This window comes from Rissa tridactyla, chromosome 7, assembly GCF_028500815.1.
Source record: "Rissa tridactyla isolate bRisTri1 chromosome 7, bRisTri1.patW.cur.20221130, whole genome shotgun sequence".
Taxonomy (NCBI): domain Eukaryota; kingdom Metazoa; phylum Chordata; class Aves; order Charadriiformes; family Laridae; genus Rissa; species Rissa tridactyla.
Window position 1 is genome coordinate 15,305,887 of NC_071472.1, and position 26,326 is coordinate 15,332,212.

Consider the following 26,326-nt stretch of genomic DNA (forward strand, 5'->3'; position numbering starts at 1 on the left):
GGAACAATATGAGAACCAAAGAGATTGCAAGGAAAGCCATAATTTGGTGGCACGTGACCTGACTGGTCCATGAACTACTTGAGAAGAAAAAGGGTCTTGACAGAGTCGTGAGAAGACAGTGAATGAGACAGAAAGCAGTGAAAAGGATTCACGCAGGAAAGAACAGGAAGAAACGGTGTAACGCAGGAGACAAGTTCAGCCATTTTCTGTCTAGACAAAGGGACAGCAATAACTTGCAGCAAGACACAACACCTCCCTGGGACGCTATTTCTGGGACTGCATAACTTCACAATTACACCCTCAGTCGTGATTTCTTTACAAGTGGGAAAAAGGCATGGAAGGGAGGCTCTTTACAGCCCCGGGCTTCCTGTGCACCTCGGAATAAAGCACCATACTGACATCAGCAAAGTAACATTCAAAGTATATAACAAACATGACTATAACCTACCACTGAGACGCCTGCCTACCTCACCACCCACACAAAGAACATACACGCCATTTGAAATGAAATTCCCCCGGTAATTGCAGCTTCTCTTCCAACAGACAAAGAATATATCTGTTTGCTGATTAAAAGACTTTTAAAAAATCTCAACAAAGACTTTGTTTGTTTTAAATATTTGCACAGTGGTGTCTCTGAGGACCAAAAATACTCCCTCCCCCCCCTGAAAAAAGAACTAGCCCAGCACGGCATTGTGACAGAAATGACAGAACGGCAAAGCATCATGTCAGGGAGATGGAAGGTTTCAAAAGGAAAAACATAAAGGTGCCTCCAGGTTTATCCAAGTCTATTTTTTCCTTTGAGAATTGTAATTACTCAACAGTACAAGATTTCTTCTTGAATGTCTGCAGGGGGGTTTGAGTTTTGTTTTTTTTCCTTTCCCTTCTTGACAGCACCTCCCGCTGACATCAGACCAACAGTCATTACACCTTCCTAGTAATGTCAATGAAAAACTTAGCAGATATATTTTTGCATTGTATAGCTCATCTGGATTTGAACAGAGAAATCCTCAGCCAGCAGAAAGCTCAAGGACGTCACAATGATTATGCAATCTCCTGTTCCATTAAAATAACTGTTTATCTTCAGAAAAGTATATAATAGAGGAGGAAAGCATACAATTTAGTCATTCGGCAGACAAGAAGTCAAACAGTAGAGAGCTTGTGGCCAGATGCTGACCTTTCTTGCATTTAGGATATTTTGGAATTGGGGCATGTTTGTTGCCCGTCATACTGGTGTGAGAAAATTGGGCCCCATACTTGGGTGAGAAAGAAGCTCACTAAACAAGCCATCAAAAAACCCCCATTAAAATAACAGAAATTATTTTTAATGTCTTTGGTGGGGTTTAGTTCAAGTTCTTGCAGTCCCTTCTGACAGGCAGGGGATCCCTTGTTCAACGCTTACTGAGGATGTTGCATGATGGCCTCTCACCATAACTCTCTCGATACTAAAAAGGCAAAACTTTTTTTTTTTAAGTGCCTTTCTCACCTCTGCGTTATGGTTTATGCTTTATGATTTGACATCGCAGATACACATTATGGCGTGTAATAAAGGTGAGATCTCTAAGAAAAATAGGGCTAGGAATCACTTTTTGATTTCAAATGTTGGTTTCCCTATAGAACGAGATATAGAGAGAGATGTGTGTATACAGCACTACCCGCCTAACAGGATTATTCCGAGTAAATAGCCTATCATCTACACTTTAAGAAGATCTTATGGGGGGGGGGGGTGGAAACAACACAAAGAAAAAACAACTGTGAAGATTAGCAGAGAATTAAAAAAATCCATTTGCTCCATGTCCTCTTCATTTGATGTTATCTTCTTATGTATCAGTGTGAGACAAACCAGCACAAGATCCCCAGAGCTAAACACTCCTGATTCCTCCAGGTAGCTTAAAATGATATAAAACCTTTAGAATCTGGCTTCTGCATTTTATTTTAGCATCATATGACATCCAGCTGATGTAAGTCAGGATTAAAATTAGGTGGAGCTATGTACAGTTCCATCAGGGGATGCTCTAACCCAGAAATTTTAAGAAGTAGTTTTCAAAATAGCAGTTCCCAAGGGCAACGTGGTATATTCAGCAGTTCTGGGAACTGAGTAATTCTCAGAGAGGAGTTCCTCTCGAAATCTGAGGTACCAGAAGCATAAACTAGTCATGGCATATCACCTAACAAGCACAACGTCACAGATTTCATCTTGACCTTTCATTTCTCTCACTGCTGAGGTGATAGAAAAGAGAAAGGATTCACCTAGGAGTAGCCAGGTGTCTGATCTTTTGTTATGCACCCCTTTTTCTCCTGACACTGTCCAATTATTTAATTCTTAAGGAACATATTTTCTAATTCAGGACCAAAATGATTGTTAAATGATTCATTTGTTAATTTAAAAATATTCAAAATCTTCAAAGCTGAAACCAGTAGGTTGTAGTTTTGCTAAAATCAGTGATGTGAATTGGTATCAGTTTTTGTGAGGTATCTCAATAATGCAGTCATCGTCAGTGAATACGTGTCAGCAGGCAACTGTATGCACTGAACGAAACGGATGTATCGGTAGTGTTAATCCACAGAACACAGCTCCAGTAACATGTTTTTGTGATAAAGGAATTAACCATCCATCCTCCGAAGCTCTTTGTGACTCTCACTTCCTTTTCTTATTGTGACTTATACGCACTGATGAGCTCACAGATGCTATAATTGCCTCTGTAATGATTGACCTATAGTAATATAGTGCAAGCATCTACAACCTCCATAGTGGAATCAGCACATATACATATAGACGGGGAAGAAGGTGGCTGTTTCTCAAAGGCTTGTGGTCTAAATGGACACAAAAGTAGATACGAAAAGAAGGAAAGTGGAGGATGATGATTATAGCCGGTTGTAGTCACCGCTCAGCCTTTGTCAAGGAGAACCCGATGGACAGAATAGGTCATGTTCATCCCTGATACAGCTTCACTAGTTTTGCAATCTTAGGGATATTTATACTGGGGAATAATTTCACTTGTATCACTTACACATTTATATATCATTGCCTGACAGGCTTTCAAAGCTTTATTAATCAGTGTTTCATGCAAACGGTTAAAGGCAGTGAAGCTGGAATTATGTGATCATTGTCATAAAGTGAACAGTATATTGCATCTTGTTTATCCATCTGCTATAATTGCACTATGGGAATTGAGTTGCTTATAATAAATGCAATGACATAAGTGGTACTAGCACATGTAGAGGGTACATGTCAATACATACTGCTAATTCCCACATTTTTTTCTCCATATTAGACAATGCTAAAGGTTTCTACGTGGCTCATCTGAGTGCCTGTGGCCTTCCTACCACTGCAGAGATTCTCTGCTGCCTTGATCTGCCTGCAATGGGCATCTTAACCCCTAAGACGGAGAAACGAAGTCAAGTAAGGTGTTTATGCCCTACTTCGCTGCCTATTTGGATAAGATTTGAATCGTATGCTGTTGTCCCAGCTGACTGTCATCCTCTCGAGTTGTTACATTTATGAAACTGACTTACATAGTGAAGGAGAGGTAATAGAGGACATAGATTCCAATTAAGAAAGCAAAGACAACTTGGGCTAACCTCCTGGCTCTGCCACACTCTTTCTCTGTGGCTCAGTCCTGTCCTGGATACATCTCTGTGACCATGGAAAGTGAGCCTGAATCCAGTCTCAAGCTTAAACTCGCTTCCTGTTCAAACTGTGTGGATGACAGGTTAAATTCTGGGGTTTTGGTGAACTCCAGGGCATGGTTTGCTACACTTGCTCTCCTCTGCCTCTGCACACAAAAGGCCTCCCTTCATGTGAGCTCAGTGAAATCTCCGTGGCACTGTTTCACACTTTCTACCTGAACCTCAACTGATTCAACACACATCTAAGAGCAGATAGTTGAACTGATTGAGATTTTTCCCCCCTTCATGGGAACCTAGAGAGACTTCTTTACTCTAGCTTAAATCCTGGGCATAAAAACTCTCAGCAGCAAGTTTGACTTTTTTCCTTATCCTGGAACTCACAACATCGTCCAAGTATACATAATTATCCTTAGAAGAAGCAAAAAACAGCCCCTGAGAGTCAGAAAAAAAAAAGTGCATCGAGTAGGATTTTTTATTTTGGCTTAGTTTTGATAGTAGTTGCTCAAAATCACTAACGAATATATATATATTTTTTTAACTAATGCAAAATACATTGATTGCAAAAGAACCTCTGAATATCCACCCCTCTACATAGCTACATTATGTTAATATTCTCATGTTGTCAGCAGATCTTTACCGGGTAGGAGGGATTCATTAACTCCAGTGTAATCTGCAATCCAGACTGGCAGAAAGCAGAGGATTCCTACACCTCAAGCTGGCTCAAGTCAGAAGTAAAATGAGCGTGTCTGACTCAGGCCTACGCATTACGGTATAATCAGCTATCCCTTGTGGAGTTAAAATCACTTTGCTTTGAAAAGACAGTGGTAGGTCTACATGGAATTGTTTCATTCTGATGCAGATGCATCCACTTCCTAGAGGAAATAAACATTTTTAGCCAGTAAGTATGAGATAAATGGATCTCCTACCGAGGGGTGAGTTTTACTTTGTTTGATTTCCTGTTTTACACGTATTTCTGTGTGTGTATATCTGCCTGCGTATACATATGTACATATATATGTGTGTATATATATCTGTGTATGCCACTTAACATATATATATGGGGATTTTCATAGTTTAGTCCAGACTAACTTCCAGCCCAGCCCTCAGCAAGGACTTTCTCCAGGATGAGCTCAGAGATACTGTGATTAAGGAAACTCTATTAATCCCATTTTCTGTTCTATGTCATCCAACGTCTACATCAAAAAAATATGCCAGCAGCAGCCTTAGAAAGGCAGGCTGGCTTAAAAACATGGGCCCAGGACGCTGGATCTCCTGTGCCTACGCTGAGACGTGAGCAACACAGGAATGCTCAGGAGCCGCTCATTCCTGCAGGGTTAAACCTAGAAATCCTGATGGTTTGTGAGAGAAGGCAGATTAATTTCTTCCTCTTTTTCAGGGGAGTCTCGCCTGCCATTATTCTCAGGTGACTCCTTCTGTATAATTGCAGCAAGGTTAAAAATGACCTAATGATTGCATTAGTTTCCACACAACTTCCCTTTTTTCACTCCTCTCCAACCTCTACCTATAGCAGAGATTGGTGAAGGACAGGCAGAAAAGTGAAAAGAATGCCGGAATGTAGGTTGTCATTCCCAGCCCAGCTGTTGCTAATAGTAATTTTCTGAGAGCTAGCACTGGATGAGCTATTTGTCGCGAATGATTTATGTGATGAAATTAACTCTCTTTTTCACTCCTTACAAACTTTCTCTGCAAAATGATGGAGACACTCAAAGTTGTTCGTTATGTTTATAGGCCCAGGTGATTGTTTCTCTCCTCAAGCATGAGACTATGGATTAGTGGTGCTCTGAGGTGCAAGTGTTCAATAGAGACTAATGATTTTGGATGCCTCTCCTTTTAACTGTCCTGTTTGGTCAGATGGATCATGGCACTGATATTCAGCAGGTAAAGGCCCAAATCATTCTGAAAAATTGTCCCTTAAGGGATAGCTTGTGTGTCCATGCAAAATCACTAATTGCTTCTGAAAATTTATCCCAGTGTCTATTCATTATGTGTCATTCCTCACATCAGTGACATGGCAGATATTATAATTTGAGGACTGAATGACTGAATTTCTGCAAAATGGAGTCTTGATAACCCACTAATGAATGACAAATAAAGCTGACTTCTTTATGTATGGAAATAGACATTCATACAGATAACATTGTCTCCTTTCTGACTCTGTGGTCTGAACTGCAATGTCTACAGAATAGAGGTTTTTGCTAAAATGCCTCCCAACCTTCTGTCATATTTTTTTTTCTCTAGTTTGCCTTGAAGTTTCTAGGTACTGTAAGGCAGACTCTGGGCGTGGACCTCAGCTGGCACTCAATAGTTCTTATTAGTGTATGTTCCCATTAGTTAGCCAGCTGTTCTCCAAGGATTGCATCCACCCTGTGACACCTAACTGTCCAGGGACCTTTTAGGGGTTTCTGCATTCTAATTTGTGTGGCTTTAAAACAGGGGGAAAAAATTGCATTATTCAGTTTGCGTGTGAGTTCTCTCTCCAGGGCTGATTGTGGTTGATTAGATCACAGGAATGAATTTTGTATTTATGCCAACACCTTATGAAGTACATCCTTCCATTGGACACTGGTGGACAGCTGATTCTGGGACAATAAATGTGCCAGGACGACACTGCATTTTAGTAAAAGTACAATATTGCCTGGGGAGAACTGTGGCTGGCCCGGCTGGAACTGACCACTGTATTTGGTGGGGAACCAGCACAGAGAGCAGACCATGGATGGTGTCCTCTGTGACCTCTGTGACTCTGTCCTGAACTGGAACATACACTGTCATTGGGATTACACCAGGGAGGCATGTGTCCCATATAAGGCCTATTGAAGTCCCTAGGTAATTTGTAACCATAGCCATTTGTATTATTATTTAGTTGGGTTATTGATCTTTTAAGTCTGGTAGATGTATCTGGCCGTGATTGACACAAGCATCTTCATAGGCAGCGAAGACAAGGTAGTGAAAGCCATAACACCAGCAGACAGTGGTAAAATAATGTAGGGAAAGGCGAGGGGGAGGAAGAGGTGATTTTAGTTCTTTGTCTTCCAATAATCACCACACAGCTTGACATCTGCTTTCTTTTACCCTAATCTCAGCATGCATCTCAAAAATGCTACTGGCCATCAGATTATCCTAGCAGATCATTAAATTTTCTTATCCTCTGGACTTATGTATGCCGTGGAACTATCCAAGGATAATGAGCTGCCTGCTGTTGCACTCACCTGGTTGGGGTCGATGTGTTTCATGAAAGCTCCCCACATATTCTCTCTAATGAATGAGTCCTTTCTTTTTATAGGGGAGAACTCTAAGGGAAAAAGAGGGGGGTTTTTTGACATGACCTTTAGGGGTTTTTTTTGATCAGAAACATGGTATTCTTCAGACAAATTCTTAGTTATCAACAGGAAACAGCAATATGTGATCTAAAAGCCATGTACAATAAAGTTTGTGGTGGAATGTGCTCTTCGAAATTCATATACATAATGCTATACTCGTTCCCTGGATGCTATATGATTGGGGTCAGACATAAAGCTTCCAGCTGCAATTACCCAAACAGCTGGATTGATTGAATTCATGGGCTAAACTGTTATTGCTTCTAGTGGCAAACTCAACATGGGTTATAGCAGTACTGTTATAGCTGTTTACTGACTCTAGGAAAACAAACAAGTGTATCTGATCACAGATAAACTTACCTCCTCAGACAAACACTTAATTAAAAAAGCTTTTTTCCTCAAAAATATGTACCCTTATTTCCCTGGTGGCAGCCAGCTTCTCCTGCTCTTCCTTATGTTTTCACGTCCTTCTGTTGCTCTCCTATTCATATTCTGTCATCTAATTCCCACAAATGGTTCCTTCTGCTCAAATAACAAGGCTCCAGACTGGCAGAACAAACCTGGGTAGGATGTCAGGGCTGAAAACTTGAACGCTGAATTTCAGCGATTTGTCACTTGCACTGTAAAGCCGGACAGACAGGAACAGCTACTGGTCTAATGCTGCTCGTGTTCCTCTCCCCATCGTGCAGGTCATACGCTGCTTGTGTCCTGAGCAGCATTAATACGGGCACCCAGCTGCTGTCGGGGAGGAAGATAATTGGATGCCCATGCTAGGCTTTCTCACCCAGAACTAATCTAGCCCTTTCTGTACAGCCTCAGATGACCTAATCATGATCTACATTGCCTCTGAAATTATAAAGGTGCTCATACGATCACCATGACTGCAGACTCTGAACACGTGCCAGACATGAGCGTATTTTTCCTCCTGCCATCTGTACGAGACGAGATAGTGTGTGCTGCCCTTGTTTAACAAACAGGGAGTGAACATCGAGAGACTGGCAAAAGGCTATAAATGAAATGCGTCAAAGAAGAGGCAGGAATTGAAAGGAAAGATCTCAGGGTCTTCACTGTTAAGGTCAGCTTTGCTTTCATCGAGGAGGAGAAAACATGTGCCACAGCAGAGAGGAGAGTTAGAAAGGAGTTATCACTGAGTTTGAAAGGAGTGATAACTGTACGCGTAACAAAACCTTCGCTCATTGCCAAGGCCTGCAATGCCTTCAGTGGCAACCACGGCAGTCATTCTGAACAAAGTCCAGATACCCTAAAACTGAATCAACAACTGAGTTTTCACAAAACTCAGGGGTACCCAGATCTGCAGCTGAGGATGAGCCACACTTTTTGTCTGAACAGCTTTAATAGTGATTAATAAATTTACTCCAATAAAAATCTTGCTGGCAAAAAGCCCTTAAACTTGACATTATTTACATAATTTCCTGCGAAGAACAGCTGCGTAGCCCTCCACTCCGGTCATAACTTCTCAGTTGTAGTGTTCCTGCACCCAAACATTCACAAATCTGAAGGCACCTGCCTGGCATTTATGATATGAAGGAGTTTATGGAAGGGGTGTGCCTCCGGGAAACCAGCACCTCACAAGTGTGACTTGAAAACTGATGGTGTAACCAGGGTCGAGATCCTGCAGCCAGATCCATATTGGTGACCACTGGGATGCATTGCAGGATTGGGCTCATATTTATTGATAGCTTTTAATTAGCCTACATAGCTCAATTCCACATCTGCTTTCCTATAAACAAGCCACTAATTAGTTCAGTGAGTCAGTTAAAAAGTGTACCATTGTGCCAGATAGTTTAAAGAGACACTGAAAATATTTGAAACACAGTCCATTTAATTTTAATTATTTTTTTAAAAGGAAAGCATGAAAAAAACCCATTACTTAATCTCCTTCTTCTGAATTCCTCTGCTAATTTCAAAATACATAGTCGCAAAATTACGACTGTGTCAAAGACTTGTGTGTCTCCAGACCAAATCCACTCTGGATTTAAGCTTTCTGGTACATTCTACTGCACAGCTTCACTCCCGTGATAGCTCTGGAAGGACTGCTAGCACTTCTAAAGCTTGATTACTTACCTGAAGAAGTCAAGTTAACAACACTATTTTCTCAATACTCTAGCCTCCTGGCCTAATGCAGCAAGGCAATATGGTTCTTAGTTTCTGGGCCGGAGTCTTGTGTATGATGTCTTCAACTTATGGAGAAGATGAGATGTTTCTGACTGGGATCACAAAACATGAAGGTGAGACCCTCTCTCTCCCCATCCACTGAGGGAAATGAGCAGAGCTCACTTCCTTCCACAACGGGCCTGCTCAGAGAAGATCGCGTCTGTGCCCTTACACAAACATCTCTTGGGCAAGTTGAACACCTCCTTCAGGGCCTTAGGAAGGGACAGCAGACACCTCATGTAGAGGTGTTAGCCTTGGACTGACTCCCGCCCCTAGTTTCCGAAATCCCACTGGGCTCAGCCATAAGTGAAGCACAGAGCAACTGGGTCAAGCCTTTGCATGAGCAAAGATGAAACCTTGGTGTGTGCAGATGTATTTAAAGTAAAAAATGAAAGACTTGGGGAACTCATTAAGTTTTTAAGTTCCTCCTAAGTCTTGGTTTTGTCTGATTAAATCCTTTATTGAGTGAAAGCCTCAGTGCTAGGCAGCTATCCTTCGCATTTAACCTTGTGTCACTTGTGTCACTTGTAACAACAGAAGGTGAAAGAATTAGGTCATTTTTTAAATGTGGACTTTGGCTTTCCAAGCTGACTGCTCCTTTAAAGCTAAGATGTCCCCCGACACCTCTCCTTGATACAGCACCTAATAGCTAAGCACCATGTCTTTCCTTTACCCTCCTTACTTTTTGATATGAGGCTTACAGCATACCAGCAATTTAAACCTCCGCTCTCCATCGGCAAGTCAGGATGGCTTTGGTGAACAGTCTATTTCTTCTGATTATTCCTCGCCATTGTGAGGGATGATGGCTGAGGACCAGCGACTTTCCCCGCACAAAGACTTTAATGGTCCAAACATACTCTCCTTGCAGATTACAGCTGAATCACTAATGCAATTTTGACCTGACTTTGATGCAGCACTCTATTGATGTGGGGTGACGCCGCAGCAAAGCAACAAGGTTAGATCTCAGCAGTGATTAAGCTGGAGTCCCTGAAAGGACACCTACCTCCCATGTGTGCAGGGAGGTGGATGGGCACAGCGCAAGGTGCCGGTTCAGAGCTCGCTTTTAAACTCAGCTTTCCTGTACCCCCTCTCTGGAAGATAATCCCGGCCTGTTCAGCTGCTGAGCAGTCGGGTAATCCATCAACCATGAAATCTGGTTTTGTCAAGCATCGCCCTCGCCAGCCAGGAGTGGGTCGCGGCCCTTGGGTGCAGGTCTGGTCCGGTCCACAACCCTAGGGGCCACCTTTCTTTTTGGGCTGGGGGGCACTAACGAGAACTCCCCGTAATTCTGCTGGGACCCCCGGGGCCACCTCCACTCGCTTCTTAGGAGGTCTAGGCAGGGAGGCTTTGGACCAGCAGCGACAGGAGAGCAGATCAAGCATCAGCCCCATCTGAGGTTCCATCCTCCCTGAGGGTGAGGCTGAGCCCCGGGAGCGGGACTGGGGCTCATTGGGCTGTGTCGGCACTGTATATGCCAGGAGACATACATGTATATTTTACATATGTGTATATAACATATATATTTACAAGGAAACAAACAACTGAGCTGGGGGCTCTTTAAAATGTACCAGCCAAAGCTGTACCCAAAGGAGGGGGAAAGGGGAGGAAAAAAAAAAAAAGAGAGAGGAAAAAAAGGAGGAAGATTTTTAATTTTTTTTCCCTCCAGGCATCTGATTTACTCCGTGACTCTGATGCTTATCAACAACGCGTGAAGATTGCAATAAGGATCCTCCCTGGAAGGCGAGGAGGAGTGACTTCCAGGGGGCTGGGAGGAGGTGGAGTGCAGGCGGCTCTCGCCTATAAGGAGGTGCCCGGCGCCCGGCTGCCGCTTCCCCGCCGCCGCTCGCAAGGTGAATTTCCGCGGCGGCAGCCGGGGGAGCGGGCTCGGCTCGGGCGCTGCCGCCGGCGTTTGGAGCGGCTCCTCCAAGGGCCGCGGAGGAGGGTCTCTCGGCCGCCCCCGGCTCCGGCTTCCCCATCCTCCGGAGTGCCTGGATGCTGGATGGAGTAAATGAGCGGAGGAAGAGGGAGCGCACAGAGGCTGAGAGGCGCCGGGAGAGCGGGACCGGGGGAGACGGGCGGGCGGCTGGCTTCCCCCTGCGGGGCTGAACATGGATTCCCGAGCACTCGGGGGCTTCGCTCTGCTGCTTTTCGGTTTTTGGCACCTGGGATTAACCGCAACAAATTGTGAGTAGCGGGAGCTCACGGAGTTGGCTGGGGTTGGGGCAGGCGGGGGTGTGGGGGGGAGAGATGGGGGGGGGAAAAACTCCCTGAAAAAAGGGGTTATTGCAACATGACCTCTAAGAAAGTTAGCCCGGCTCCGGTTTGCTAATGGAGCTTAGAAATGCAAAGTTGCGGCCAGGTGGAGGAATTTGCTCGCCGCCGTCCTGCCGGTGTGGCCCTGGAAGTGAACGGGAGCCGCTGGAGCCTGCAACGAGCCTCTGGCTGGTTTTCCCTCACGGTTTTCTGTCCTTCCTCTGGCCGCGGTTTTTCTTTTTTTTTTTTTTTTTTGCGGCCAGTGTCGCTGCCGCTTGCCCTGCCTCAGCCGCCCGCCACCGGCGGGGCCGGGGCTGCCGGTCTGGAAGGGGTCGGTCCTTCCCGCATCAGTCTGGGGTGCCGGGATTTTGCGGGCGCAGCCTCGCCCCATCCAGCCCGGCGGAGCAGCGCTGGTGGCACCGGGGACCTTCCCCCGCCCCGGCCCCGGGGACGCCGTCGGTTCCCGCGGGCGCGGCTGGGTCCCGGGGCGCGCTCGCCGTCCCCGCCCGCAGCATCCCGGGTGGGAAATGGCTGTTCGCTCCCTCTTCCTCGGGAGATGCCCCCCTGGGAAGTTTCCCCACGTATTGCTGCTGGCCTTACGGGCGGCGCCGGCGGGGTCCGTCCCCGCAGGCAGGAGCCTCCCCTCGCCGGCTGGGCTTTGCGGCGCGGCGGCGGGCGGGCACCGGCGGTGGCTCTACGGGGCGCTTCGGCGAGCGCGGTGCAACCGGCCGCCGGTGGGCCCGGGATGCTCCGTGAGCAAGGGAGGGGGCGGCGGGCGGCGCAGGGAGCGGGGCGCCGCGGTGCGCGGCCTCCCCCGCGGACGCGGCCCGTCGGGCGGAGCGGGGCGGGCGGGGGCCCCGGCGGGGCGCGGCGGGCGCTAGGGGGCGCTGTTGCCCCGCCGGCGGCGCGGGGCCCCGGCCCCGTCCCTGCCCGGACGCGTCCCGTCCCGTCCCGTCCCGCGGCCGGGGTGCGCAGCCGGCGCCGCCCCCCCGCCTGCCCCATCGCTAATTGCTCCCAAACGAGCTACCGCGCTGAAGGCGGGGAACTTTTTTTTTCTTTTTTCTTTTTTTTTTTATATCCCTTTTTTAATTTTCACTCAATTAAATTACGGTTAATATGTTTTAATAATGTTCGCGAATACTAAATGGCAGGCGATTTGAGGCTGAGGCTTGCCATTACTGATGCAGTCATAAAGTTAATTCCTAACACTTAAAAAGAAACTCTGCATTAATGAGTTTTACTATTTCACGGGTGACAGTTTAATTTCCCAGTGCCAATAAACATTTCCATTGAATACACACTGCTTCCTAAATATTTAGGAGTCAATCTTTTTAAAGCGTAATGATCAATGGTTTTATTATACTGTACAGATTTTACTTATTCATTGGGCAATGAATTAGCATGGAATCAGCTGTAAGTGCTTTCCCAGGAGCTAAGTGAAGGAGCCTGTGAATCTGTAATAGCTACAAGTTCCCTAGAAACCTCGTTAGATCGGCATGTGAAGATATCTGTGTGTGTGCGTGGACCTCAGTAATTGCATCCAGTATGAAAATTCATCACCTTCTTAAATAAATCATCTCTGTATGTGGGAGTTGAGGGAAGCGGTGCTCCCTTCCTCAGTTTTGGGCTGAGAAAGATTATATATGGGCAAAAATAGTGAATGTTTTGTGCCTATAAGTAGTATCCTGAAGTATATTTAAATAGCTTCATAAAAGTGCCATTGCTTTTAAGGATTACTGAGCTCATGGGTACCCAGTAAACTTTCCAAAAAGAGAAGTTACCAGATTCTGCAAATGGGAAGCTTCAGCACAGGCCGCTGTCAGAGCAGAGGTCCTTCTGTTTGAAAGCCAAAGTGCAAATGGGAAAGCATTACTTCTCTGCCTTCCTCAATTGGAACGCTTTGGCCATAGGAATCGCATTCAGATGCCTATACTGGTATATTTATAACGGCTTCAACAAGCTTCTTTCTGACAGGTTTTGCAAACAAGAACAGAACTGGGGACAGTATTTACAGTGGAAAAGGAGTATGGTTCCGGGAGAAAGAATGCAACTTATTTAGTTTTCTTCCTAACATCTAACAAGACGTGAATCTAATTTCTTTTTTTTCCTTGCTTCTAAATTAGGAATATCTTAAAAATGATTCTTTTCTCATTATTCAATTTCTGTAATGTAAAAATCCTGAGTAAGTCAAAATCTTCCCCACCACTGAGAGATTTGATTCCAATTTCCTCTTTGGTAATAGTTTTTAATTAAACAAAAAAATTGCTAAAGAAACTGCTTTGAAACACAGCTACAGGCTAGGGGTCAGTAGACATCATTAGAAAGACCAAAATTACCAAATGCTAATAAAACATAAGAAATTCCTCCCACTTTGCTTTTTGCAATAATTTATTGCATTAGGTAAATAGAGTGGCAATCGGATTTCTCCCCAGGATGCTAATTACTAGAAAATGAATAAATAGCCATGTACGTTACATTGGCAAGGAGTTGCATACGCTATCTGGGGAAACTGAAACTTCTGCATTCATCAGGTAGACAAGGAGACACAAAGCCTTGCCTGTGATATAACAAATTAGTTGCCCTTTAGCAGCATATTCTGTGATCTGGAAACCTTAGTAGCTTTGGCAAGTCTAGATTTCCAGTTGTTGAATGCAATTTTCTTTTCTTTCTTTTTCCTTTTTAAAGGAAGGGGGGAAATAGTGAGAATATGGAAAAGACTTGCTGGAGCTTTTCTGGTTAGTGGTCCTCCAGATGGTTTGGTGTCATGCATCTTAGAAATTTTTCCTGTTGTTACTTTACACGTTTTGGCCCCCACCTTCTTATTTATATCTTTCTTGACTGACTTTTCCCACATGGCCAGAAGGATGTAGTCGATTAAAATGCCTCCTGGACAAGTGGCACCTTCTAACTTCCGTTGCAAGAAGTTATTGTCAGAAATGATGACACGTTTCCACTCCTGAGCACAGCCTCCTCTTCTACCACAGAATCCCTAGCATTTGTTATCCCAGTTCATTAGCATTTATTACCCGATCATGAGACTTTCAAACCTGTCACTTAAACTGCTCATGACTGCCAGTCAAAGCTGCAGGAGTTCCACGTGTGGTAGAATCAGATCTCTTATTGAACTTCTTATTGAAATATATGGTCAACGTATGGTCCACTACTCTGCAGTAGATTTAGATGTGGCCTTACAGTAGACTGTATTTAATAACAGTATTCAGTTAAAAGGTAGGTAGTGTGTGTCTGTATTTTCATTTATTTTGAAATGGGAAAGAATGATCTTTCTGGATTTGAAGAAAACATATGTTTTCTTGGAGAAGGAGACTTTTTTTAGGCAACAATAGTGTTGACTGTGGTTTTGGTCTTCCTTTACAGTGATCTAAATTGATAGTAACTGTGCCGGAGTCAGACAAGTGTAAGTGAAAATTTCCAGGAGAAAATTTGACTGTGGATACTTGAGGCCATCAAGATCAGTAGGGATATTTGGAACTTGTAACAGCATGAATGAGACCTGTCGGGTCAACAGCGGCAAAGGCAAGAGGTCTGTTAAACAGTGACCTTTCTACCCATGTGGTCAGAATGCGAAGTTTTTAAAAGATCTGCTGGAATAGGTACAATATTGATCATCTGATCTCAGGCTGTGGCTCATTTGCTTGCAGGCTGAGTAAAGTGGATCAGACGCACATCTCTGGCTTTTCCTCTGGCTCCAGTACTTAAATATTCTTTACAAGAGACTGGTATTCAGGCATGCTTTCCTCCTTTTAGCTCCATACAGGGAGAAAAACATATGTCTTCAGATGCAACAATGAAGAAACGGTACAGATTAATGAGATTTCCTGAGAGAAAGGCTGCGAATGAGATTCCTGCCACGGCAAAGTCCAAGGGACCCACTGCTGATCAGTGTCTCTCTTGCACCGTTGTCATTATCTAGCATTCAATCAGTTTGACTCAACTAGCGCTCCTTGGCTTTGGACCAGTCTTAAAGACGGTCTTTCCATGGACTACAATGGTCTTTGGATTCTGCATCCACCAGGCAGATGGCATTGCCAGCCCACAGGAATCTATCCAGGGTTATTATCATCGCAGTATCAAATACATTGTCTGCTTGGACAATTTTTTTTTTCTTTTTTTGCTCTTAATGTCATGCAAACGCAGCAGGACTTTTCATATAAATTAACAGCGAGAACAAATTGTTTTCAAATGTGCTCGGTACATTTGTACAAAGTATAGACTTCAAGTGGAAAATACGGCGACTCGGGGTAGAACAACACACTAGTGAAGCTCTCCCGGCACATGGCAAGTACAGGCTTCTGCCAGCACCCCAGTGAGCGTAGGACTGGTGAATGGTTTTAATCACTATAATCAGTTTTGTACCAATGGGGAACTTAAGCAGTGTATCATAAGCAAGCCTGGAGATAGATTCTCACATTGATTATACATTTAAGTATCTAAAATAAGTCCTTTGGGGTCATACGGTGCGATCATGACCTGTGCTTTCTTGTTAGATCAGATTCATATTTGCCCTGCTATATATATAATATTTTCTAAATCCATGGATTCCTCTTCCCCTCCCTCCCCTTTCTCTGCTGCTGTTTGAAGGAAGGGGAGTTCGGATAGCTGAATACTGAGATGAATAAGAATCCAAAGGTGGCGGGAGTATGGGATGGCACTTATTTATTTTTAGCCCCCCAAAATGCATTTTCTAGAGATGTGACAGGTTTCAGCTCACTTGGCAGACTTGAATTACTGTCTTAACTCCCCCCTTCCCCCACCGAAAGAGATGAAAATGGGAGAAACACAGAGTTGCAGGCGTATCTGTCAGCATCACACCTGACGAGGCTCTCTATGCGCACCTGCTCTGCCTTAGCCCGCCAGCCCCTGCAGTCCCACCAAGTGTTCAAGGGAGTGGGCTGTCTACCTAGGGCACCAGGTAACCTGCTGTGCTTTTTATAAAACAATAAAGGACTCTGCTGGGTTTTTCCACACCCAAAATTGGGGGAAAGATATTCTGGCCCTGTAGCATCCACTTTTTCGGACTGCTGCTGTCTCACTGATACAAAGGCCACACTTGCATCATGTCCGTAGGACGTGGTTCTCGCTGGACATATTTCTTCTGGGTCTACACAGGAAAGAAAAGAAGGGTGCAAAAGAGAAAAGAACTGGTAGATCTGTGTGAATGTTTTCTTTCTGCTGTCAGTAAAGTCTAAGAGACATGGACTGTTGTTTTTTCATTCTTAACTTCCTCTACTCAAACCAAGGAAGATGGGAAGACAACAGTGTAATACTGATGTAATAAAGATTTTAAATTACAGGCAATTCTTGGAGGCTTTGAATGCATCACTTGGTAAGGAGGGAAGCATCAGTAGACCTATTAGCATGTCTCTGTAGAGTCAGAGGAAAACAAGAATTTTTTTGCACACAGTGCTTGACTGATATCATTGATAACTGATTTCCTTGTATTAATCTTGTCTCTGAATTTTCTAATTGCCCTATGCAGATTCTTGTGGGCTGATAATGCCATCTGTTCACTGGATCAGTGCAACTGATGATGTTTTAAATGATGAAAACAATGCAATATAGAATCTAGAGGGAAAAAAAGAGATGCCAAAACATTGATTTATTTATTTTTAATCATCTGCTCTGTTAAACAGTTAAAAAAAAAAAAATTGGTAGTTCATAATGTGGTGATCTAACTGCCCTTCTGCATAGATATGCAGAAAATATTTTGGATTTTAGCTGGTATTTGCTCCAAAAATAAAGGAAAGTAACTTAGTAAAAGAGAGAGCATGAGGCCATTTGTAAATGTCATGAAGGATCTTGCATGATCTGTATTCCAGGAGAGGAAATCCCATTTTTCTGACTGCATTTTGCCTCTGCATGATACTAGCTCTTTCTCTACATTCTTACAAACATATGCTAGAACTCAGATAATTTGGTCCATTTCCAACAGAAGTTTGTGCTCAGAGATTATCAACACAGGTTCTGAATAAAGCAGTGGAAGGCTGCATGAACTATAATACTAAACAGGTATTAGAGTACTGGTTGTTCAATTATTATATTTTGTAATCTGTGAATTAAAAGCCTGCAGAGTTGATTTTTTTTTTTAATCACAATTGTGGTACTTTAACTGAAAAGAAGATACAGAGCTCAGAGAGACAAAGTAGTCTTCTAGGTAATGGTAGCTTTTCTTTTATCCAGTGTTTCTCTACCGTAATAAAGGCTTCGCCAGTGTTCAACCACTCAGTCTCTAGTGCAACCCCAGAGGTCTCAATCTGCACGGGCATTGAATAGCCCCAAATACCAGAAGGATGCTGTAGAGAGGGCAACAGGATGCGTTAAGTTCATGGACATCTGTGATAAAAAGGTTTCTCTCTTCCGTGGCAGGAGTAGTCTGTGGAAATTATGTTGGAAGAGAGGTGCGTGTTCTACTCTTTTTCAGACATTGTGTATGGATTTGGAGACTGTTTCCTGGTTGAGAAGGCGGCTTTAGTATTAGAAAGAAATGTCAAGAAATAAATGATTCACATGGTAAAAGCGGCACTGGTGCCTTAGTCTCCCTCTCGATCAGTGGCAGCATACCAGTGTAACTTTTTTCCTCACCCTATGCACGTGCCAAATCAGAGAGAGGAGTCACGCTTGGAATCAAATCCCTGTGTGGCATTGTGTTGCGGATGGGAGGGGGTTTCTAGTGAACCAGGGTGCAAGTGGGTTTTTAAGTAAACTAGTGGATTTTTCCCTCAGTTTGAGTCTAATTAAAACTGGCTTTGGATAACAGAAGCTCAATGATTTCTGTTTTGTCATGAATGGTGATTACCTAAGAAAACAAATTAAAGTAACATTCGTCAGCATCACTGTGATTCGAGATATGGAGGTTGCTTCAGCTCCAGGATTGCCGGAGCGTTGGTGTGCTTGTATTGGACCAAGGAAGTCCAGATACCTGATCACAGAGGCTGGCTTATTGGTGAGTTGGATGTAGGTGCTGGAGGCTTGCTGGGAAGAGTCTCTGACTCCCTTCTGTCATAGTCCACATCAGACACGTTACAGCAGTGATTAACATGTAACATGTTAATGTTACAGTTAATGTTAACAGTGTAGCATGCCAACGCTGTTTCCATGCTGGACAACACAACTCCAAATTTGAGGTTAAGGGGTGTTCTTAACGAGCATCACTGTTACGTGGATTCATAAGAGCAATAACAAGAAAAAGCTAACTTTGTAATTGCTCATTCAGTGCCATTCTAGACTATAAAAGGTTTTTAGTGGCTGGTGTTAGTGCGCTCTTTATCAAACTGATAATTGCCTGGGATCTGTGCAATCTTCCTGGGATAAAGAGCATAGAGTTGCCGTGGGACACGCTGCTCTCCTTTCAGCCTGGTACCCAGAAGTACTCAAAAGACATTCAGCAACACCCACAGCAGTGGAAACTGTGAAGAATAACTATGGTATCATTCTAGGGGACGCTTCCCTTTTGACATTGGTAATTAGAGTTCAGCGTGGAGCTCCAATGCATGAAACAGAACGGTATTCAACACTAACCACTGTAGCACAGTAGGAATTGGACTGGAAAGGAAATAAATGCGTTTTCATTCTCTGTTTTATTGTCTGTATTGAGAAGGATTGAGCGTTGGCCCTTAGGAATTCTGGAGCATAAATTTTTCTTCTAAAACTATTCAGTGCACTGTGTTGCCAATACAGTAGTAAATAATAATAATAATTTTCAAATGGGTAGAATCCTCTCCTTGTTCCCAACTGGGCAATAAGGAGTTGATAAATGCTGTACTGCCTGGATAAGAATTGGCAAGTTCCATTTACTTCGGCTCTAAATGGTGAGGCATTGTTCCTCGATGACAATGGTTCTTCACTGATGACAGCTCTTCAGCAGTCCAGGAACAGAGACAAATACCTTGTGATCTATGTCACCAGCGACATAGCTGTAGTCATTCCCATATTAGTTCAGTGATGTCTCTGTATGTTCAGGCCTAAATTGCCCCTACTTCTGATGTAGATGCTATGACCCATGGCTCTATGTCCTCCTAGGTCATAAAAACAACCTACTGAGCACTAATAAGGCTATTTTCTTCCTTTCCTCCATGCAAATTTATCACTGGAGCAGGAGGGGAAATGGCATTTTTTTCCTGGAGAATATCTGGTGTGTCTATAAAATTACACATACGGAAGGGAGCAGGAGATGGAGTCTGTTCTTTGTAGGGAAAGAGGGGAGGTCACAAAGGGTCTTCTCCCAGTTTCCCATTACTAGTGGCAGCTTCCTAATGCACCCAGTGAGGTCTGAATTAATGGCCCAAGTGAGTCATCAGTGAACTGTTAGGAGTAACACGTGCATTTGTAGTAATCAGGATGGATTTATGAATAGGACAAAAGGGACTAAATATGCTATGAAAATGCATGTTGTAGGGTGGTTTTTTTTTCCCCTGATGCATAATTCATCCTCTTCTAGCTTCCATGAAAACAAAAACACTGTGCACATAAGAACCCATTAAAAAAGTTAATCCCACAAATGGCTGAACACAGAGAAAATCAGCTTTTGTTTTAAAAGGTAGATTTACTCAAATCTTCTCTAATTTGATTTGCCAGTGGGGTATAATTTAAGTCAAACAAGTTAGTGGCATTACTTGCTATATGAAGGTCTAAATATTTAATAGATTATGAGAAATGCTTGGCCCACAGGATAATGAGCTGAGGAGCGCTCATTCTCCACAGTGCAGAGGGTAAGCTAAAGCCAACAGTCATAGCAAGCAAAATGGAGAGGGAACTTCTCTTCACAGGATATGGTCTTCTAAAGCTGGCCTTAGGAGCACTTCTATTAGAAGCAAATAATCCTGGGGAAACTACCTCTATGAATAATCACAGGGGCTTTTTAGTAGCTGTAAGAGTTCATGGTCTTCCCGTGGTCCCTACGTGTCTGTGATGATGTCCCCAGTGAGCCTCTCCTTGCCAAAGCACGTGCTCTGGAACATGCAGGATGCTCCGTACTCAGATAAACCCAGTGGACATCTGCCCATCTGCTCCTGGACAGTCATGTCGGCAGGAGGGAGAGCATCAGTGCCTCTACAGAGGCTGGTGCTTCATCAGGGCTAAAACGATTTGTCTAAAGCTACCTAGAATTCTTTGAAAAAAAACAGAATATGGACTTGGAGGTATTGGATTCTAGGTGGGCGCGTTACCCGTAGGCTGCCCTACTCTTTGTGCAACTGCTTGTGAGGGCACTAAACAGAGCAGAAGGGAGAAGAGAAGCCTTATGCAGAAGGAACAGCACTGTTGGATTGCTTCCTACCTGCCCCAAAAAATTCAGAGGAGTTGGTTTGTGGTGTTTCATTATTTTTTAATTTTGTATCAAAATAGTTTGCATTTTAATTTTGGAGGAAGAATCTCCTTCAGCAGTCCCTAGCAAGATTAAACAGCTATGGCATTTTTCACAGAGACTGTTTGTTTGGAAAAGAAAATGAAAATTTGATGAATTTCAATCAGATGTAGCTTGCAGCATTCAAATATTTAGAGATTAACAAATTCCCTTTTCCCAGCTCTGCTTCTTAAGTGCAGAGCTCGTCTTATGTGTAATATTAATTCTCATTATTCTTGGACAGTTCCTCACTGAATTCTTGTGCCGTCTCGGTTCATCTAGGACCTGGTCTAAAGTTCCTGAAAATGAAGGGAGTGACTCGTACTTGAATTTCAGATCATCTTTTCCTCAGAAGTCAGTTCATCCAGTGTGTAAATCCTTGTTATTGTTCTGCTGTGAAGTTTATTCTCCTTAAAACCTGCCCGGCAATGTATGCAATACAAGATGTGTTTGCACCTGTCAGAACGAAGAACTATTCATTTTCCTGATGGTTGCTGCTCCTTTTGAGTACATCATATGAGAGTGCATTGGCCTGCTCTTTTATCATAGCCTTGTATCCAACTTATTGACAATATAATAAGTTAAAGTTGCACACCCTTTTGCATTCTTCTTCATATTTTTTTACCAACAGTTGTTCTGTTTCCTAAGTCGTCCTGTTCTGTTGAGTCAAGGTGAATACTAGGCACTATAACCCATAGAATTATATTGTGATAATTTTTTACAAGGATTACAGAGAATGTTTTAAATGCTGTGAGAGACTAAGGGTATTCCTAGTTGTCTCCCTTCCAGGCAGGTGCGAGCTCGCATTGCTGGTGCTCCTGGGTGGACAGATGAAAGCTTGTTCTCCAGCCTGGAAAACATACAGCTAGCTTTTTGTTAGTAACATTCAGTACATGAGGTTGCTCATGACAGTGTACAAAAGTCCACATAGATAACACTTAAAAAAAATTTAAATCCCACAGTTTTCCCCATCTCTTATCTCTCTGCTCTGAAGAAATACATTGAGTCATCTCCTTTGTTTTCTGGCCCAGTTTCCTGGTGGAGAGCTACTGTATGGTTTCTATGCTCTAGGAAAGCCACCAAAGAATTTAAGAGTTTGGCTCTGCCATTCATGTGAAGCATACAGGCTGGAACCAGGTATTACGGGGAGGAAAGAATGAACTGAATCGGGCTGAAAACTAGTATTGTCAGTCATTCCTGAGTTCCAAATTTCCCTAAAATGACTAACATTAGACACTTTAACTATAACATTATATTTGTTTGCAAATTATAAACTCTTCTCTTTTTGAAATCTGCATCTGGTAGCTGGTGCTGTTCCCTGGGGCCTCCTGCAGAGAGGCTGCGCATGAGTCGAAGTAATCTATTTACAGCATCATTATGAGTTTGGATTACAGTCTCCTCTACACACCCACATTCATCAGTGAGTGTTTGCAGAAGCCTAAACTGTTTTTCAGACGAGCAATGGAGATGCGCTTTTCATCTGTACTTCTGCTCGGGAGCTGCAGTAGTTGGCTTTGTTGGGCAAGGTCAACCAATATGAAAGAGGCTTACCTCAGCAAAACAGATAGAAAAAAGATCTGCTCACTGAATCGTAAGTCGTTTTCCACTTCAGCTTATGGAAGGACGTATCAACCTCCATGACTCATCGCGTTTCACAGCAAATACGTTATTTCACTTGCTTTGACAGGCCTGAACCAAACCCCACGAATTCTGTCACTGGGTTCGGACACCAATGACTTGTGTGAATTAAATAAGGAAGTCCTGATTTGACAGCCTTTCTCTGATTACAAGCAGACAGTGAGTCACAGCTATAACAGATTGTCCTCCTTCCCTCTCCAATCTCTTCCCCTCCCTCCCCCCCCCCCCCCCCCCAAAAAAAAAAAAAGTTAGTAGCATCTGATTTATAGTGCCTGGTTTTTGCAACTTCATCTAATTAGCACAGGCACTGGGGTCAGTGTCCTAACACCTGACAGACTTTACAAGGGAACACCACAATTACAAGTGCAATTATCTGTTTTTCTGCTGCACTGAAAAATGTAGCATATGAAAATTAACATAAAACTCCTGAGTGTTAGGATGAAAGTGTGGGTGTTAGAGGGAGAGGCACCATCTACAAATTTGAAAGGCCTGGGTTTGATGCTTGACTTCTTGAAAGTTTTCCTGGGCATCATTAGGTGACGTGTTTAATTGCTTTGAGCTTGAGTTTACCTGCTTTATCTCATTAGGGCTAAACGTTCATCTCTTCTAGTGTGTACAGATGTACACCTAACAACAGAGGTTAGACAGAGAGGCCTTTATGCTAGGCATTAACTTAATATATGCAATAATGCTGTTAGCACTCTTCTTTTAAAAGTACTGACTGCTTCAACAGATAATGGGGTCTTTAAACCATTGTGGTTGTGCTGGCTTTCCCTGGTGACTTCCATAGGGGTCTGCACGCAGCAAATGTGGGATCTTTGTGTAAATCTACAGTTACGCAGTCTTCAGTGTGAGAGCCGTGGGCTGGTTGGCTGTCAGCCAGGAAAACACAGTATTTTAATTTTTTTTTCTTTTGAGCACCGCGCCCTTCCGGTCATTTCTATAAGGGATGTGCGTAGAGCCAACATGCACCTCCCTACAAAAGCATGTAAGTTTGCACTGAGTTGCCTGCGCTGGTGCTAAACTAAAATTGTGTGATGGAAATGGTGCGTTCATGTTAAGTTAAAGAATAATAACCAGTTAAATATGACTATAAAGTACTGTCCTGAGATAGCCAAAAGAACTGCACAAGAGAAGGGTTATTCCTTTTTATTTCTTACATTAAGGAAAACTATAATCTTAGCTTAAAGGAAATTTAGAGCAAATCTATAAAGTCATGTTCAAGCTAAGCTTTTTAAATTCCAAGACAGGCACTTAATTCCATGTTCAGGCAGGGAGACAAACAGTTCACAGCTGGAAATGCCTGCTCTTCTCTTCCACAAGACGCACAAAGGTAATTGATTTAGATTCCTTCAGGACAGGAATGGGTTTTCTGTGTTAGTAAGTGTGAAGCACAAGGTCTTCATCCTAGTAGGAGGATCTCTTTATGCCAGTGATGATAACAGTGGAGTGCCTGCTCTGAGGACTACATGCAAATGCATCTCCTGTCTCTTCAGCTTATTTGTAACTATGGCACTGCCCGGTGACAGCCTTTGGCGTCTTTGAGGACATAGCAAGTTCGATCAGAACAGCCAGACTGTTCTAGTCTGGGACTAGTAAACCAATCCTTCAACCCTCAAAGAATGAGAAGTCTTTTTGGAATAGCCCTTAACTAAGAAACAGGAAACTCACTAAGCTGATATTGAAGGCAGCAAAGTTAAATTCTTTTTAGATACCCACTATCTGTGTATGCCTGTAGATTTTCTTCAACTAGGAAATAGTGGTGATGGAGAAACCCTCCTCCTTCCCCTGTCTGTAACCCGCTTTTGAGCGTAAATATATGAAAGAAGGTGGGAGTCATTCATGATACTCCAAAGCACTACATTAATCAATAAGTCAATTTATTTCATTGAAGCTGTTCTCGTACACAGTGGAGTACCAAAGAGAAAGTCTGAGGCTAGTACTAGTATGTTTAAAGCCAGATACAACCATGTGATTATGCTACTCCATGATAGCTTTGTCACAGTGATTAAAAACTTCTTCCTGTAATACTCTTACATATACTGGCAAATAAATCTTACGCGCATACTTAGTGTAAGTATTATGAATAAACAGCACGTAACACGTAGCCTCACTTCATTCACTGAAGTGACCAAGAAGATCAAAACAAAGTGAAACAGTCATCAGCTATGCAAATGAACAGGGCTTAGAGCGAATCTGCCTATGTTAAATCAGTAATTTGATGGGTTGGTTTTTTGATTAAGCTTCCCTGGGGGGAAGGAAAGATTTAATTAAAAAGAGATTCAAGGGGAATTCAGAATAATAAGTCATGTCTATTTTTTCTGTGCCAGAGCATTGGAAAATTGGTGGCTGCTGATGGAACAGGTTGAGGTGCAAACAGGAAAGAACTAGGGCCATCTCCTTCACGAGTTTGGACCTTCCCATCTGCATTAACTGCTGTTTTCAGTCTTCCCTCTCCTAATAGCAACAGAGTCAGCAACGGCAGCTCCTCCCCTGCTGCTCTTCCCCAGTTTTGTCCTTTATTTCATTTTTTTCTGGGTAGAGTAATTTCAATTACACCAACTTGTCAACAATCTGAGATCTGGCAGGTTGCAACATCAAGCTACCTAGGTGTTGTGGTATCATTTCAGCTAGATTAAAAGCTTGAGTCCCTCAAATATTGAAATGCTGGCAGAATCAAGTGTCTGTCAAATAAGTAAGGTGATAGAAAAGACCTTTCTGAATACAGAAGAGCACTGGCATTTTACAGGTCAGTAAAGGATCTGTCTCAAATGGATGTTTTCTAGAAATGGCTACAGAGTTTTCTAAAGTTGTGGGTCAGTTTTGATGAAAGAACAAGTGAGAAAGAGCTTCTAGTGCTATTTCTAAGAATCTTTGGGGAAATTATCTTAATTTTTCATGTCACATTATATTTCTGTGCCTGATGCTCTGTTTATTTAACACTTAAATACCTGCCTTTGTAGTTTGAAAAGCAAATAGCTACAGAATCTCATTAGGACTACTGAGGTTAGGTTTTACAGTATAAACATGTTTCAGTTGAGTCCAGAGGATTTAATTCTTAGTGTATGGTTTCGAAAAGCAATAACACACTTAAGCAATGGTAAACTGAAATGAGTCCTCTGTATGTTCACTGAAATCAAACGTTCCAGTAAACAGTATCAGAAGCCAGAATGGTTCAACTGAAAGAAAAGTATTTATACCTCCAGTAGACTCTGAATATTGTAAAGTATGTAGAGCTGATGAAAATAAATTCTCCTTCTTCCCCTTTTAGGGGAATTTAACTTTTTTTTTTTTTGCTTCATTCTGTCATGTAAACGTTGGTTCCTCCACCTTGAAATCAAATAAAGAATGCTCAGGCCTGACAAGGAGACATCAAAACCTCAACATACGTTGCTCCTGAATTCTGGTGACTACTCAGTTCACAGTTTCCCATTGTAAATGGAACTCTTGAAATTTGATCTTGTATAGGTATGTCCAGATCTTTCTACTGACTTCTATGTGTGCATTTACCTTTATATGACATTTTGACAGGAAAGTTGTATGTGTGCACACCTTCAGTTCTTTGTAAAAAGCAGAATAATATTTTAGATGTTGTTGATGTTATAGAAACCCATTTCTTTCCAATTATTAAAATAAAACAAAAAATGAGGTAGTGGAATCAAACAGTTCCCTGATGAAATCCACTCATTTCCATTGTTATATTTTATTATTGCCTTTGTTACACTCTTTTTATTTTAGGGAAGGAATAATTTTCTAAGATTGAGTAGCTTCAATATTCTGCTTAATCAGACATTTATAATTTTTTTTTTTTAAGATGAGTCATTAGGAATTTGACTCTTTCATGTAATCCTTTCCAGGGCTTTCTCTAATTTGTGACTTTCTATCATTCCTCCTTTAATGATGGCTAGCGAGCCCCTGATGCCCTGCCATACCAAGAATA

The 26,326-nt window shown here is 42.9% G+C and overlaps 1 protein-coding gene across 3 annotated transcripts in view; it reads left to right on the forward strand.

The window, feature by feature from the left end:
* Nucleotides 1-10,995: 10,995 nt before the first annotated feature.
* Nucleotides 10,996-26,326, forward strand: part of CNTNAP5 (contactin associated protein family member 5) — a 300,020-nt gene continuing 284,689 nt past the window's right edge. For all 3 annotated transcript variants that reach the window (XM_054210191.1, XM_054210194.1, XM_054210193.1), the window contains exon 1: nt 10,996-11,321. In XM_054210191.1, coding sequence (XP_054066166.1) covers nt 11,246-11,321 — 76 coding nt within the window. In that variant the 5' untranslated portion in view covers nt 10,996-11,245. The remainder of the gene's footprint in view (nt 11,322-26,326) is intronic.